Source organism: Tursiops truncatus, chromosome 15 (assembly GCF_011762595.2).
Source record: "Tursiops truncatus isolate mTurTru1 chromosome 15, mTurTru1.mat.Y, whole genome shotgun sequence".
NCBI lineage: Eukaryota > Metazoa > Chordata > Mammalia > Artiodactyla > Delphinidae > Tursiops > Tursiops truncatus.
Window position 1 is genome coordinate 80106997 of NC_047048.1, and position 17069 is coordinate 80124065.

Consider the following 17069-nt stretch of genomic DNA (forward strand, 5'->3'; position numbering starts at 1 on the left):
CCTATGTGGTTTGGAGAAAAGCAAGCTGAGAATTCCAAGCAGCTCCAGCTGGTAGTGGCCATGAGTGCCAGACAGGCCAGCACCGGTTCTCCACGGACGAGCGCATCTTAACACCAGGCCTCAATTATTCCTTCTCCCAGAGAGCGCTAGGAGTCACGTGTTCACAAGTGAACATAGGAAGCAGCCACTGTGATGAGAATCAGAAACGGGTCAGACTTAGTGGAATTAGCAGATGCACAATATATATGTAGAACATGTTTGAAGAACTAAAACAGAATAACTAAAATGGGGCCAAGGATCAAGAGACGTCAAAAGTAACCAAGTGGGTTTGAACAACAAAAGCTATAAAACATTCAGCACGTCCGTAGCTTTCGTACCTCATGTTTTTGCCCTTTTTCTGGAGCCTTTGCCTTTGCCTTGCTACTCCCTTAGTGGGTGTTTTCATCTATGAAGCCTCTTTCGCAGTCATTTTCTGGCCAATTTACTCTTCTCTTCCTGGCTGCTCACCCGCAATGACTACTGGCCTGTGGTGTCATTTTCTGCCCTGGTTTTTCTTGATCTCCCTGTCTGCATTCAGCCTTTTCCTTCAGCTTTACACCCCCTCTCCACCTGCAGTGTTTCCTTTGCATCCTTTTCTTCAAGTCTTGCTCTCATTCTTTTTCCCTCTCAACCTTGGGATCAAAATTCAGGCTCTTAAGCTGAGCTCTCACTTAATAATTACAGTAGCTGTAGGATGCCAGTCCTCCCTGTATTATCCCTATACTAGGGTATTTAGACGAATTTCTTGGCAATTTATGAAATCCTACTTTGACCAAAGGAGCTGTTTTGAGCTACATTCATGAGGTTAAAATCTGCCAGATAATAAGGTGATTTTAAAGCAGCAGAGTCTGAAATGTCCTGCCAGGCCTTTAAGGCTTTGGACATTCTGAGTGGTGTTTGGCTGGACTTTAAGAAAAAAGTCACGTATTGAACTACCACTCATGGAGCTGAATGGCTGAAAGTCCACACGAAAACAGCATGAAAGCATATATAAAGAGCACTACGCAAAAGCCATCTGCTTTCTTGCACATTTATTTATTTATTTTTAATTTATTTATTTGGCAGTGCCGGGTCTTAGTTGAGGCAAGCGGGATCTTTAGTTGCGGCACATGGGATCCAGTTCCCTGACCAGGTATCAAACCCGGGCCCCCTGCATTGGGAGCATGGCGTCTTAGCCACTGGACCACCAGGGAAGTCCCTGCCTTCTTGCACATTTATTGGGAGCTGTGGAGGTGATCTGACTCCCTAGGTTCTGAAAAGAAAATCAATTCAAAATACCGTTCTCGGGAATTCCCTGGCGGTCTAGTAGTTAAGACAGAACTCTGCATTTTCACTGCCGAGGGCCTAGGTTCAATCCCTGGTTGGGGAACTAAGATCCCGCATGACATGCAGCCCAAAAAAAAAAAAAAAATACTGTTCTCAGTGGTACATTAGTTAAGAGAGGAGGGGTGGGAATTACCTCATTAGAAGCTCTCTCAGTTGGTTCTTTTGAATTCTAACCGTTTCAAACTTCCGCCTGCAGTATATTGCGAAAACCACCCAATTTTCTAGAATGGTCAACTCTCGCAATATTTGTGCACGTAAGAGACTTACCTGCCTTAAGATGTAAATATGAACGGATTGCAGCAAAATGTCTACAGCCTTTCATTCAGAAAAATCTTAGCAGGGTCAAATAGGAGTCTGAGAACTCAAGCCCCTTGTTCACAAAATACTACACTAAATATCTATGTAGGGGTGAGTATTTAATTTCTGGGCCAAATCCTATTACATTTGTATCTTGGATTTTGGTTCTGATTGTTTTTCCTTAAAAAGGCATGCAGGGACTTCCCTGGTGGCGCAGTGGTCAAGAATCCGCCTGCCAACGCAGGGGACACGGGTTTGATCCCTGGTCTGGGAAGATCCCACATGCCGCAGAGCAACTAAGCCCATGCGCCACACTACTAAGCCTGTGCCACGATTACTGAAGCCCGCGTGCCTAGAGCCCGTGCTGCAAAACAAAGCCACCGCGATGAGAAGCCCGCGCGTCACACTAGAGAAAGCCCATGCACAGCAACGAAGACCCAACACAGCCAAAAATAAATAAATAAATAAAATCAATTTTTTAATAAGACATGCAAATTACAGCATTCTAATCTGTATAGGGACCTTTGAGGTCAGCCCTTCAGTATAGGGAAGAATTACTGTCTGGAGTTTGAGAAGGTGATAGGGACCGTCCAAATTTGAGTTGGTGTGAAATCTGTCTGTTGTCTTTTTTGTGTGTGTGTGGTACGCAGGCCTCTCACTGCTGTGGCTTCTCCCATTGCGGAGCACAGGCTCCGGACGCGCAGACTCAGCAGCCATGGCTCACGGGACCAGCCGCTCCGCGGCATGTGGGATCTTCCCGGACCGGGGCACAAACCCGTGTCCCCTGCATCGGCAGGCGGACTCTCAACCACTGCGCCACCAGGGAAGCCCTGTTGTCTTTTTTTGTTCATCACTGTGTGACCTTGAGTGAGTATGTCCATCCTTTCTTTTTACTTTTTTTCAAATATATACGAAAGTCAATAATACAGTAGAAACAATGGTTGCCAGGGGCGGGGGTAGAGGAGAACAAGGAATGACAGCTAACGGGTACGGGCTTTCTCATTGGGGTGACGAAAACGTTCTGGAATTAGTGGTGATGGTTGCACAACTCTGAATATACTAAAAAACACTGAATCGTACTTTTGTGGTATGTGAATTATATCTTAATAAAGCTGTTATTTTTTTAAATTCAGTATCAGCAGTACAGTACAGTGAATCCCCATGGACTCATCACTCAGACTCCCCAATCTTCAACTCACGCCCAGTATTGTTCTACCTATACCTCTATCTACTTTCCCCTTGAATTATTTTGAATTTTCAAATTTTATCTGTAAATATTGCAGTATATATCTCTGAGAGATAAGGACTTTTTAAAATGCAATCATAACATTTTTCCGTCTCAATATATATGTGGAAACATTGAATCTTGGTTTAATAAATTCCCACTCTGGAAACATGAACCTCAGCCTTAGCTGGACAGTGCTTGCCTCTTCCTCATCTGAGGTGCTACATGGCCCATGGCCGCCGACACAGAGGAGCTGCTAGAGCCAGAAGAAAAAGCAGGAGGGAAGAGGTGCACCCAAGAGAAACACCCGGATTCACATTTAACAACATGGAAATCACCTGCTATTTTGCAGTGGCCTTTGCCTCACAAATATCACCTGTTATATGCATTGCAGTGGTACTACTTTAATGATTTGTCTCATCTGTAAAGACTAACAGGATAAAATACTTCTGTTAGTCCAGGGTCTATACGGCTCTGCCCCAGCTTCTCGTACCTTGCCTTCCTCGTGAAGCCTTCCCTAAATTACTCCCCCACTCTCCCATCTCTGTCCTCCTCTCTATGGATCTCCACCTTGAGCTTGTTGCCAAGTCAGTTTGTGATCGTTCTGTGCGATCACCGTTCCCTCCCTGTTAACTGCTCCCATCAACAGCATGTCAATTACTTGGCACTGCAAGTTAACTTCCAACACTGGTAACAATTTAAAATATAGGTCCTGGGGACTTCCCTAGTGGTCAGGTGGCTAAGACTCTACACTCCCAATGCAGGGGGCCCAGGTTCAATCCCTGGTCAGGGAACTAGATCCCACATGCCACAACTAAGAGTTCGCATGCTGCAACTAAAAGATCCTGCATGCTGCAACTAAGACCTGACACAGCTAAATAAATATTTTTGAAAAGAAATAAATAAAATAAAATATAGATTGTCTCAGCCAGAAGTCAGTCAGCTATTTCCACCTGTAAATCCTTCCTGGTGCTCAGACTTGTAGGGGCTACATGTGGGATAGCCTGCAGACAAGACAGTAAGTGCTGTAATCACAGGAGAACGATGAGAGAGACAGCCCATTGGAGGTGGAAGCTGAGCCCCACTGGGAAGGATGGGTACCCGTTTGTTTATGTGAAATAAAAGTGTGAACATGCCTAGCAAGGAATCTGCTCTCCTGTGGGTCCTCTCTGGATGTTTAGTCTGAACTTAAGGAAAGTGGAAAGACTTAGCAAGTCGTCCCGAACTGTGTGAACTAGTGTGGCATCACGTGGGTGGGTCGGTGAGATTTGAGAGATAATGTATTGATAAGTACTCCGCATAACCCTGCTGCAGAGCCAGCACTCAAAGACCAGGGGGTGAGTATGGGGGTCAGAGCGGGGGGAAGCGGAAGAGTGCACCTGACGGGAAAGATGTGGGACGAGGTCCCTTGGGCACGCCCCCCACCCCCGCTGGACTTGTTTTCTCCGGCTGTTGCAGGGTAAGTTTTAGGGGGCAGGAAGGAAGAAACACTGACTGTTATCACAAATTTGTCCTGGTGGCCTCTAATCAGAGAAATATGCTTGGTCTGTCCAGGGGGAGTTGTTCCACAACGTTCAAGGGATGAGAATGCCGTGCGTTCATAAGTAGGAACTTCACCCTGTAAAGCAGAAGACTTTTTTTTTCATTTTGCGGTTTCTTGTAGCAAATGTGTGACAATTTATACTTACAGACATCACACATTGAGGAGTGAGTGTGGTCTGGATTTCTGGTCTCCCTTCCTTCACCTCTTTTCTTCTCACCCTTTCCAGAAAGTTTGCCTGCTGGGAGAATCATTCTGACAATTTCCTGTGCTGTCAGCTCCATAGAATTCAGTTTCTGAGAACCAGCCAGAGGCATGCAGTGACATTGCGTAACCACCTCTGAAGTCAGAGATATCAGCCGTGGAGCTCAAAGGAGCCGTTTCACACCAGCAACATGAAAGGAGCTAGCATCACGGACGGGGCGCCCAAGGTGAGTGGCGGGGCTGTGTGCAGAGGCAGACGGAGCAGCCTGTTTGGGTTATAAGGACAGCGGCCGATTTCAGGGCTGAGTTTCTGATGAAGTCAAAGATGAATACCAGTAACATCTAAGTTTGAGAGGAGAAAGTTTCACGTGAGTTTAAGTATAGAAACCAAATGTGCCGTAAAGCTCCTGACCAGTCTGACTCAGAGATGGTTGCAAATTACTTTCTAGCAAAACCCAGTTTACGCGGTTGATAACACAACCCATCCCTTTGTGTCCATTCACCTTCTAACAAACTTCCGAGCGAGACATGGGTCTCTGCCCCAGCCCTGAGTCCTCAGCGGGCCTTCCTCATGCTGTTTTCACATTACCTTCTGTACTGACATGCATGAGTGGAGCTCAAGTCTGTGACAGGAATCAAAAAGGATTTGCTGTTTAGAATATTGAAATGGCTGCTAAAAGAAAACTGCTTGGACACAAGGAAAAGTGAAGGTCAGGGTTATTTTGCTACATCTTTTTAAAATTTTAAGTAGAACAGGAAAACAAAATGAAACAATTATGAAATGGGGAGCTTGCTTATATGATTAAATATGTGTTATTTATTATTATAATAATAACAATAGGTGTCACTGGTGGAATGTACAGCTGAATAACCCATGACAGTCTCTCTTATGTAGATTGCTACCCTAGAATTTTGTACCCGACTATTTGCTTTGAAAAATTTTAAACCATTGGGAAAATAGAAAAAAAATTTCAGTAAACCTGTGCGTATCCTTTACCTACATTCACCGATTCCTGACACTTTGTCACATTTGTATGCATCTATTTGTATATATTTAGACACAGGCTACGTTCACATTTTCCAAAAATCCAAAAACATCCTTTCTAGCTTTTTTGGCTGTTATTATTTCTTTGCATGTTTACTTGTTTTTTTTCCAGCCCAGGACTCATTCCAGGATCACACATTTTGTTTGTTACGTCTCTGTCATCCTTAATCTAGAACAGTCCACTACTTTTTTTTTAAACATCTTTATTGGAGTATAATTGCTTTACAATGGTTTGTTAGTTTCTGCTTTATAACAAAGTGAATCAGTTATACATATACATATGTTCCCATATCTCTTCCCTCTTGCATCTCCCTTCCTCCCACCCTCCCTATCCCACCCCTCTAGGTGGTCACAAAGCACCGAGCTGATCTCCCCGTGCTATGCGGCTGCTTCCCACTAGCTATCTACCTTACGTTTGGTAGTGTATATACGTCCATGCCACTCTCTCACTTTGTCCCAGCTTACCCTTCCCCCTCCCCATATCCTCAAGTCCATTCTCTAGTAGGTCTGTGTCTTTATTCCTGTCTTACCCCTAGGTTCTTCATCAGTCTACTACTTTTTTATTTCTTTCATAAAACTGGCATTCTCTACGAATATCCAGATTTTTTAACCATTTACCCTTTTTTTTTAATGGGCCACTTATTCTGCCCAATTTCTATAGCACTTTACAATGTGTAATTGTAACATGTATATGTGTAATTAACATGTATATATACATATAGCATATATGTGATAGTCCCAGCATCCTCATGAATTTCTATTGTCGATATTATACAGATAATAACAGCTGACCCTTACTGACTCTCCATCTGTCAGGCCTGGTGCTGAGTGCTATTCTTGCTTTTTCTCATTACATCCTCTCGACATCTCCATAAGGTAGACGTGTTACTCTTATCCCCATTTGACAGACGAGGAAAGTAGGGTTCATTGACTTGCCAAGGTCATTTGCTAGTAAGTGGAATGCCAGGAGCCAAACCCAGACAGACTGACGCAGACCCAGACTTAACCAGCTCACTATATGCTGACCCTTAGGCCAGAGGTCTGCAGTCTTTTCATAAAGAGCCAGCTAGTATTTTATGCTCTGTGGTCCACCTCTGATCTCTGGTGCACATTCCTGTTTTTATTTTTTATTTCTGGCTGCACCTCGGATTTCGGGATCTTAGTTCCCGGACCAGGGATCAAACCTGGCCCCCTGCTGTGGAAGATCAAAGTCCTAACCACTGGACTGCCAGGGAAGTCCCTCTGATGCATATTCTTTTTTGTTTTTACAACCCTTTAAAAATATGAAATCATTCTTAACTCTTGGACTGGTCATGTGGATTTGGCCCACAGGCCCTAGTTTGCCGACCCAAGTCTTAGATGAATGATGTCTCAGCTCGTACGGATGCACCCCCTACCCAGTTACAGCAGCACCAGGGCGAGAACCCAAATCTTCCATTCCTAGCCCAGAGGCAACCTCAGTTCATGCTTTCTTGGGTATCCCTACAGAACTGCCAATGCACATATAAGATAATATGATTTTTTTAAAGGTTTTTCAAGAACAGGAGCAGTAACTGAACAACTGTTGAGCTTCTTGTCTTTTACAGTGAACAGTACATATTAGAGCTCCATCTGTTTTAGCACCACTGACCTACCTCAGTATTTTCAATGCCTACGTTGTCATTTAGGTGCTTTTGATTAAAAGGTAACACAATGCTTGAAGGAGTCATACCATGTGAGTGGTTCTCAGCATTGGTGCATCTGACTTTAAAGCAACCCTGACTTTCACTTAGGGGCACCCAGACTCCTTTCATTCCCCGAGGTCAGCCTGTGTACGTCAGGTGGTGAACTGTGCCTGCCCTTTCAGGCTGTTCCCCAGTGTTGCTGCTTGACAAACAACCAAGAGCTCCTCGTCAGTAGAATTTCACCTTTGTGCACAGTGGATTTTGTGTAATTGTCTGACTTTTATTAGGTTTCCGCAAACTGTCTTACAAAATGAAGAGAAAACTAAAAAATAAACATGGTGGTATTAGAGCTAGGAAACACTGGTCTCAAACAGTGTAATTGCAAAAGGTAGAGACCGTTGTGTGTTGCCAAGGCTGTAAATCCAACATCTCATTGGACTGTAGCTGATTGACTCCATGTTCAACTCCATTCATGCAACGCTGGAAAATTAGGTCTGAAAGACAAGGTGAATAACTGGTTTTACTATATGTAAGTCCTTGCTTTGGATTTTTGGTTGTTTCAAAAGTGCCTTATTTATGAAAATAGAGTCTGCATGTATTTTAGTGATTTGGTCCCGTTTGTGGCAGTTTACTTCTGAGCGTATGTGTCTGTGTGTGCGTGCGCATGTCCACACCATTAGAGGTGATGCTGAAAATAGCATCTTTGTGTACAGGCATCTTTGTCTCCCTGGAGTGAATGGCCAGGAATTGAAAGAGGAATCCTGGGTCAAATAAGCATGGTATTTTGTTTTCCATCACTTTCTGAGAACTTCTAAAATTTGAAAACTTAGTTTCCATAGTATTTTCTCTACAATCTATATTTTCTCTGTTTTATAAATAGAGCCATAGGCTGTTTTGCTCACTTGGTTTTCTGAAGGGAGTTTTCAAACCAAGTGTCTTTACCATGTTACTGAAGGGTGGATGTTCCAGAGCACTGATCAAAATAATATTTATGTTTTAAGAACGTTTAAACATCCTGAAATGTTCTCAACATTTCAGATTCAGCTTCAGTTAAAACGCAAACATCCTGTGGTCCTCTTCCATCTCAACTCTGAGTGGGATGGTTCTAGATTCACTCAAGGAGGGTCTAGGTAAAGACTTAGAATAAAAAAAAAACAATCACCAACACTCCCAGGGTTAGTTTAGACCCTAACAGGCTGCAGTGGCATTGGATGAGTCTGCCGCTCGCCAAGACTCTTCTGCTCTGGTGCTTCTGGGCAAGAACGCTCGGTGAGGCTTTGTTTGTGAATGAGGAGCAATTTCAGGCTCTCCTTGTACCTTTAAAGCTCTCAGATGGTAAGCAAGACACTTTCAACTCAGTCTTTGTCGGAGAAGGGCAAGTGTGATCACGGCAGGGAACTCACCATCACCCACCAGGCCCTGCCGTGTGCCACTCCCACCAGCTCCCACCACCTCAGTTCCTTCCCCTTCTCCCCTGCTGTTCCCGACCTGGGAATGCTCCTCTCTCCCTGTGGCTTGACCACTGGGTCCTCCTCTCAAGCATCTCCCCATCCAGAGGCCTCTCTGGACCACCCTGTCTAAACCACCTCCCTTTTCCACATCCATCCCATCATTCTCATCATCCGTCCCAGCCTCACTTAACAAGATTGGAAATTGTCTTGCCTTTGTTTCGCCCTTTGGAAATTCAGCTCCATAAGGGACAGATCTGGCCTTTCTTATTCAGTGCTGCATCTTTAGTGCCTACAGCAATGCCTGCACATAGTAGGTGTTCAAGAAACACTTTGGTCGGTGTGCGTGTGTGAATGAATGGGAGGTTACCTGGAGTGCAGATAGAGAGCCCTTGCAACATGGTCACGAGGACAGGAATAGTACTTCCTGCTTACCAGATGTCTGGGAACAGAGGTCACCCCTGACTCTCAGCTCTTCTAACCCCTACCTGACCCCATCCTGACCCGCCTCTCAACCTAGATGCTTGAGAATTACCCCCCTCGTTCTCCCACGGCGAGATGTTGCCTTAGATCTGAGCCTGTGCAATTGAAGTCACGGCCACAAGGACCTGTGGTCTCCCTCTGACCTCATCCAGCAGCCTCATCCCTTCACCTGCCTCCCAAAGCAAAACAAGTAACCACAGCACCCAGTTTGAAAGCACAACTCATGGTCCACTGTTTAGCCTCTCACCCAAGACAGAATCATTGCGCTCTGGGGGTTTGGGCGATCAACACAGAGCCGACATTCCCGTGGGATCAGACAGTCGGTAAATAAGTAAATGGACACAATGATCTCAGGTGCTGACAACTGCCCTAAAGCAAAGAAAACAGGGCTTCCCAGTGGCGCAGTGGTTAAGAATCCGCCTGCCAACGCAGGAGACACGGGTTCAAGCCGTGGGCTGGGAAGATCCCACATGCCGCGGAGCAACTAAGCCCATGCTCCACAACTACTGAGCCTGTTGCTCTAGAGCCTGAGAGCCACAACTACTGAGCCTGTTGCTCTAGAGCCTGAGAGCCACAACTACTGAGCCCGTGTGCCACAACTACTGAAGCCTGTGTGCCTAGAGCCCGTGCTCTGCAACAAGAGAATCCACAGCAATGAGAAAAGCCCGCACACCACAACAAGGAGTAGCCCCGCTCGCCACAACTAGAGAAAGCCCCCGTGCAGCAATGAAGACCCAACGCTGCTATAAATAAATAAATAAATTCATTTATTTTTTTAAAAAATTAGTATTAAAAAAAAAACAGGGTGACCTGATAGAGGTGATCCACAGAAAGGGCCTCTCTGGAAACCAGAATGATGGGAAAAGCTTTCCAGGCAGAGGGAACAGCAAATGCAAGGGCAGGAATGAATTCAGCAGAGCAGAGCATCCATGAAAACGCCAGTGGTCAGAGCAGAGTTAACAAGGGTAGAAAGTGTCAGAAGCAAGATTTGAGGGGTAAGCAGGGTCTGTTCACATAGGGCCTCGTCGACACTGTAAGAACTTTGAAGTGCATTCTAACTGCAGAATGCACTCTAACTGCATTCAAACTGCTACTTTACACAAGCCACTGGCCTGTGTAAAGTAGGAGATAACATGGGCTGATTTACGTCTTTTAAGACATCTTAAGGCTGCCGTGCACACACAGACAGTCAGTAGGAAAGAGCAGAAGCGGGGAGGTGAATCAGGAGACAGGGCCGGGGCTTCATTTTCCATTTTGGATGGTACCGTGCTGTTCTCAGCGCACATGGAGAAGAACCGTTTGCTCTGTCTTTTGAAAAAAATAAAACGTTTGGTGTTTGAGAGTGTCAGGAGATGTGATCAGAAAGAACAGTAAATAAAGGTATAAATAGCTTTTATTGAGGTACACGTGCTATATGCTTTATTTTTTTAAGAAACGGATGTTTATTTTCCACCAACTTTATTTCCATTTTCTTTCATTCATTCCCCAAATATATTGAGCCAGACGCTGCTCTAAATGCCACAGAAGACAAAAGTCGTCACTTTTCTCAATATTTAATAAACTGTCATTAGCGTTAAAAATCCATTACCTTCTATTATTCTTTCCCCTGTTCGATAACCTTTATTCTCTCTTTTTTTTATAAATTTATTTTTTTCTTTATTTTTGGCTGTGTCGGGTCTTCGTTGCTGTGCGCGGGCTTTCTCTAGTTGCAGCGAGCGGGAGCTACTCTTGGTTGCGATGCGCGGGCTCCTCACTGCGGTGGCTTCTCTTGTTGCGGAGCACGGGCTCTAGGCACGCGGGCTCAGCAGTTGTGGCTCGTGGGCTCTAGAGTGCAGGCTCAGTAGTTGTGGCGCACAGGCTCAGTTGCTCCTTGGCATGTGGGATCTTCCCGGACCACACCTCGAACCGGTGTCCCCTGCGTTGGCAGGTGGATTCTTAAACACTGTGCCACCAGGGGAGTCCATAACCTTTATTCTCTTAACATTGTATTTGCTATAGAGCTCACTTTGGGGGGGCGGAGGCGGTGCAGAAAAAAGGCCAGACAGAACACCAACTGCTTATACTACAAGTTAAAAATGTTGCCAGGAGACTTTTCAAAGGAGAGTGGCCTGCATGATAATGGAATGAGGAAGCGACCTTAGAAATGTGTGTGGTCATGTTGGAACTGTGATGACTCAGGGGGGAAATGACAAGAGCCTGGAGGGGAAATAACTTCAAAGGAGGAAGGTGGGAGCCTGGTAACAAAGAAAAAAAAAAGATACCACTACAAGTGATATTCGAAGACTCCAACATGAGTTGCAAAAAGGGGAAATAAGTATTTTTGGAACCATTTCCAAACGTATTGCCCATAAACCATGTGTTTATTGGAATGGAAGAGGGCTCCTGTGTGCACATGGCAAGGACAGAGATAGGAACAAGAAGGCGGAGTGTGCGTCTGCGCCTGGGACGGCATCTCCTGGCTCTTTGCGGGGAGGCTTTGCCAGCTCTTAAAACTCCTCTAGGAAATGTTATTCCTGGTCAAGTCTGGGCTCTGCATCGGGCCCACTCACTCCACGGTGAATCGATTGTTCTTTTTCTTTAAACCCTTGCTTCTCCTTAGAATCAGGAGCAGTTTTGTTTGTTACACGTTTGTTACAGGCAGCTTGTCTTTTGGGGCTTGGAGGGGGTGAGAATTGGGGTAAGAAAGCAGTAGGGTGCCTCTCCCTCGGAGACGCTTGCCATCTAGTTAACAAAAAGTAAAACGTGCCTGTGGAAGGTTCTCTTGGGTTCAGAATTTAAACTCAGAGGAGGCTGAAAGGGCACGACAGTCAATTACTAATAGCGAGAATGTCAAGTTGCTTCTGTCCTACACGGATGTTTCCCAACATGGAGGGGGTCAACAGCCCTGGGGAAATCAACAGGGACAGTTACAAAGCACATTCTCTATAACCTTCCTTGTGGTGCTAGTGATGGGTTTATCTGTGGCTCATTATTGACAACAAAATGAATAAACCCAGTGAACTGGAATAAATGCCCACCAACAGCCTGAGAGAAGAACTTAAAGAACAGGTGGCTCGTTGCTTTCCTAACACCCCCAAAATGACCCTAACAGATGGAGAATTCGGTGAACAAGTATGAACTTTCACATTTCTCTATGATCCAGTAAACAGCTTGGACCAGTTTTGAATTCTTCCTGATCAATCAAGTGGAAAATAATCACACCCTGCAGGGACTTTGACCTCATTCATACAAGATGATTTTAGGTGTGGTACACAGATAGAACATTTCTTAATGTTAGCTCTGTATTTTAATGTGCATTGGAAAAAACTAAAACTAGCTCATCAAACTTGTAATTTCATAGGTCATATTGCTTTGGGAGACTTTTTTTTTATTGGCTTAATTTAATATTTTCCTTGAAGTTAAAAATGTACAGACAGCACATGGATATGACAGGAAGCATGCAGTTAATAGACACACGAAGTTTAAGAAACACAGTCTTAGACAAAGCTTTCTCCTAATTGGCGGTGGTATAATTGCTTCAGACCAATCAAAGGACACGAAACACCTTCTTTCGTCTCCATGCCTTTGATCCCCTTTACGCTTCAAAACAAGAAAAAGGGAAGGAAGGAAAAGATGAGAAAGGAAAGGATCCCACCTGTCATTTTCTTTAATCCCTCTGATGGCTTTCATGAAGTAGGAGATAAGAGCAAGACGAAACCATGCAAAATGTGGGGGGTTGCAGTTGGATGGGAACCCTACACTTTCAGATGAGGATACTGAGGCCCAGGAAAATTCTCAGCTACTTGCCCTCCTCCCTCCATGTGTTTCTCACAAGAGAGGGCTGAATTCTCAACCACTTACCTTGGCCCAACATTGCTCTCAACTCCTCTTTTCCCCAAACCAAATACCTGAAACAAGAATTCAGAGACTTGTCTAGCAAGGAGTGAACTTGGAGGTGGGGAGGGGGTTTGGAGGACGGATGAATAAACATCCTGTATCTCTAGGGCACTACAAGTTACAGAAACAGTTTGGTATAACATGAACCTGTCTTGGGCCACGTCCAAAAATATCAATTGCTTAGAAGACCTGGGAGATCTTTATTGTTGCATCATTTCAACCCTTGGGCTTGGACTAACAGAACCTTGTTCACCTTGTTCATGGAGAAATCAGTTAAGGTTTGTGTGTGTTCGCAGACTAAGCCATGGTCAGGCTCATTTTTAGAGGTGTTGGGAAAACAAGGAATCCTTCTTTCATTTAAGTTTTTCTTTTTCTCTTATATCCCTTCTCATTTCCAAGTTCACCAGGTTTATTCCCTTCTTAGTCCCCAGTGCCTACAGCTAAGCTGGAGACAATGGCTATTTGCATCCAGATGGGTGGAAGGGAACCGGTGTGTTATGTAACCGGCCCCTACCTTTCCCACCCATGGCTGTTGGTTTCACCCCAGATCTCTCACCCCACCCCAGGTAGGGACAGCTGCAGAAAGAGCAGTGCTCAGGCACAAGTGTTCTAGACCCCAAACCTCACAGCATGCCAGCACCAACTACTACAGGAGTTCCCTTCTGAAGTGATTTCTGCCAATGTTTTCCAGGGTATGGACTAATCACCTTTAAAAATAATTTCTTTAAAGGATCAAGACGAAGGTGAATGTCTGTATCTGAGTTTCTCTCTTCTGGAATCCATTTCCTGCAAGAGTTCAATTGCTTAGGACTCAGAGTGAACTGTGTAAATGCATCCATTACTTGTTATTCTGCATTTTTTCCACTAAGTTAAGGAAGTAGGTAATGATGTTTCCCAAGCAACTATCCCATCAGTGGAAATTATCAAAAGTTGTTTTATGTCCCACGTTTTGAAGCAAAAAAGAGAGAAATTGAATTTTGTTTAGAAAGCTCTATTCTACTCAGTTAAGTTTTGGGCTTTTTTCGTTTTTTTGTTTTTTTTTTTTGCGGTACGCGGGCCTCTCACTGCTGTGGCCTCTCGCATTGCGGAGCACAGGCTCTGGACGCGCAGGCTCAGCGGCCATGGCTCACGGGCCCAGCCGCTCCGCGGCATGTGGGATCTTCCCGGACCGGGGCACGAACCTGTGTCCCCTACACCGGCAGGCGGACTCTCAACCACTGCGCCACCAGGGAAGCCCTAAGTTTTTTTTTTTAAAGCTTAAAGGTGACTCTAAATATAAAAGTAATCTGGAAAAAAGCATTTCAGTATCTCAGTTAAATGACTTCAGATCACTTTCTACACATTCTGGAGCCTTTTAGTCCAGAACTTTTCAACTTTTTCAGAAGCGGAGCTGAAGCTAAAACTCAGTTATTTTCTAGCCTATCTGGCAAATTAATATTAACCACAAGAAAGACAGCAGTTTTCCCTCAGCCTCTCTCACTTAACTGCTTTGCTAAGTTTTTTATAAAAATAGCTCCAAGAGAAGCAACTCTTCTTTATGCTGTGGGATGATGGAAGAAATTACTTAGCTGTCACCTCATTTAAAAAAAAATTCTAAGTATTTCTGAAAATGAAATGCAGATCATTGCAGCCGAGCTGTGTCAAGTTCTACAGCACCATGTTAGGCATGACACATTAAAAGGAAATAATTTAATATAGTTGCAAATCTCAAGGCAAGTTCTGGTTGTGAAATATACCATTTTGCTATGTTAAGTGACTCGGTTCCCTGTAACTTGTGGAATTTTACTTTTCAATGTAAATGTGGCTATGGAAAGCTACTGAAATTCATGAAAGGAAAGAAAAGTTAACTTAGAGAAGAGAAAGAGGAGGAGGCCTGATGGCCTGGTGGCCCATCTCAGCTGCAGACCTCATAATACAGTTCCACGTGGAAGGAAAGCAGCAAGTGGTTATCCCAACGCCTTCCCCGATGTTACGCGAGTGCAAGGCACAGCTGCAGTGTCCTGCAGCTGCTGGTCCTAATTTCTGGTCTTGGGAACAGTCCCCTCATGGGGGCCCCTCCCACTTGGCCCAGGTGTTTGTGCCCAGGACCATGTCATTCTGCAGCTGACCACAGGGGAGGGGACGTAGTGGTGGCAAAGGCACCCAGCCTCTCCTGTTTACCTGGAGACTTATTCGATGCCTCTCTAACTTACCTGGGCCAGGCCAGAAAAACCCTTAAAGCTTCACCCCACCTAAATTTCTGCGATTCTTAACACACCTACGGTTAGACCCTGTTGCCTTTAAGTGGTAGGTTTTTGTTGCCTTCTCTGGATGTCGTCTGTGACCCTACTCTCAAGGAGCTGGGGAGAAAGAAACACAAAATCAGCTGGTTCTCAACAACTGTCCAAGCACTTCTCAGCATTTTTCATGCTGTAAAGGATCCTCTGATGGATGGGCAATGAGAGTCCCATCAATGGTGTGAGTTATCCCGGAAGTACACAAAGGGTTTCCCCAGATGCCAGATGCTTTTGTGTGGCAAACTGCTTTTGGCTGGGATGAAGACTGACTGGGTCAAGGTTCCCTTCTATCAAATCTGGGAGTAGAACAAGCTTAAGTGATCATGGAAAGCAGGAGCTCAAGTTCACCAACGCAGAAGCAATTCTCTTCTAACAGAACAGAATCTTTTTTAAACACTAGATTTTTATATTGAAAAAGCAAAACACATACATATGGCTTTAAAAATTCAAACTGTACCAATGAACATGGACTGAAAGCATGTTTTCCTTTAATCCCAGAGCTCTATAGTTTCCTGGTCTCCGGTTCAGCTAGCCAGAGGGGGAGCCCCAATGACTTATGTCATCTTCCAGAAAGATGCTGTACTCATAAAAGCATACATAGGGACATACTGTCTGCACAGTTTCTCATCTTGCTTTTTAAAGTATTAATCCTTGGGAATTCCCTGGTGGTCCAGTGGTTAGGACTCCACACTTTCACTGCCCAGGGCCCAGGTTCAATACCTGGTCGGAGAACTAAGATCCCACAAGCCACGTGATGCGGCCAAAAAAAAATTAATACTCTATTTTAGAGAATGTTCCACTTCGGCTCATTTAAACTCTACCTCATTATTTCTAATGGCTGAATAGTATTCCATTATACAAATGTGTCATTATTTGCCAGTAATTACATTGAAGCCATTTCCCAAATTCTTAATGGAGAATCTAATTCTGATCCTCTAACCATACAACTTACCCAACTGAGTTAAAAATGTTTTTATCAGCTTACCATGCCTCTCTCCAGAGGCACACTTTGTCATTTGCTCATCCATCGAAATGCACATGCCATCTCACAAAGGATAGCATGCTAAGCACTATGATTTGTAGGCTAAAAGGGCAGACTCCAGGGTCAGAACTGCCTGTGTGCCAGTCTTGGTTCTATTCGCTGCCCCCCGAGCAACCTTAGGCTAAGTCACTCACCCTCTCTGCGCCTTAACTTTTCATCTCTTAAATGGGACATTAGTAACAGTCCCCGCTTTATGGGATTGTGACTATCAAGTGAGATAGTCAATGCTAATTACTTATCCCAGTGCGTGGAACAGAGTTGAAAAGCTGTGAGCAACCCTTATTAAGGCGGCATTGGCTACATAGGGAACAACAATACAAACGTGACTCAATATGCATCCGAAAGATTAGAGAGGATTTTTTTTTCTCTTTGATTAATTATGGGAACTTAATAGCAGTTGACACATACAGTGTGTAAGAAGTCTGCGTTGTAAGTGGGGAGCCTTCCCAGATAGCCCTTGCTGTGACTCCTTAAAGCCTGTTGAGCCCTCCCTTATCTCTCCCCAGATTGCCTTGCAGAATGCTGTCACCCATCCGCATCTCTCATTAAAAAAGTGTCATGGGGATACTTTGTTTCTTCCTCAGGGTTGTCCTCCTTCCTCTGT

The 17069-nt window shown here is 44.6% G+C and overlaps 1 protein-coding gene and 1 long non-coding RNA gene across 2 annotated transcripts in view; one reads left to right on the forward strand and one right to left on the reverse strand.

Moving 5' to 3' along the window:
- Positions 1-127: 127 nt before the first annotated feature.
- Positions 128-17069, forward strand: part of CASS4 (Cas scaffold protein family member 4) — a 49180-nt gene continuing 32238 nt past the window's right edge. The window contains exons 1-2 of the mRNA XM_033840696.2: positions 128-2529; positions 4657-4858. Of these exons, the coding sequence (XP_033696587.1) occupies positions 4823-4858 (36 nt within the window). The 5' untranslated portion in view covers positions 128-2529; positions 4657-4822. The remainder of the gene's footprint in view (positions 2530-4656; positions 4859-17069) is intronic.
- Positions 12824-15473, reverse strand: LOC141276564 (uncharacterized). Its single transcript, XR_012326410.1, has 3 exons — positions 15405-15473; positions 13112-13158; positions 12824-12850 (listed from the first exon to the last, which is right to left on the reverse strand). It is a non-coding gene; the product is annotated as an uncharacterized lncRNA (long non-coding RNA).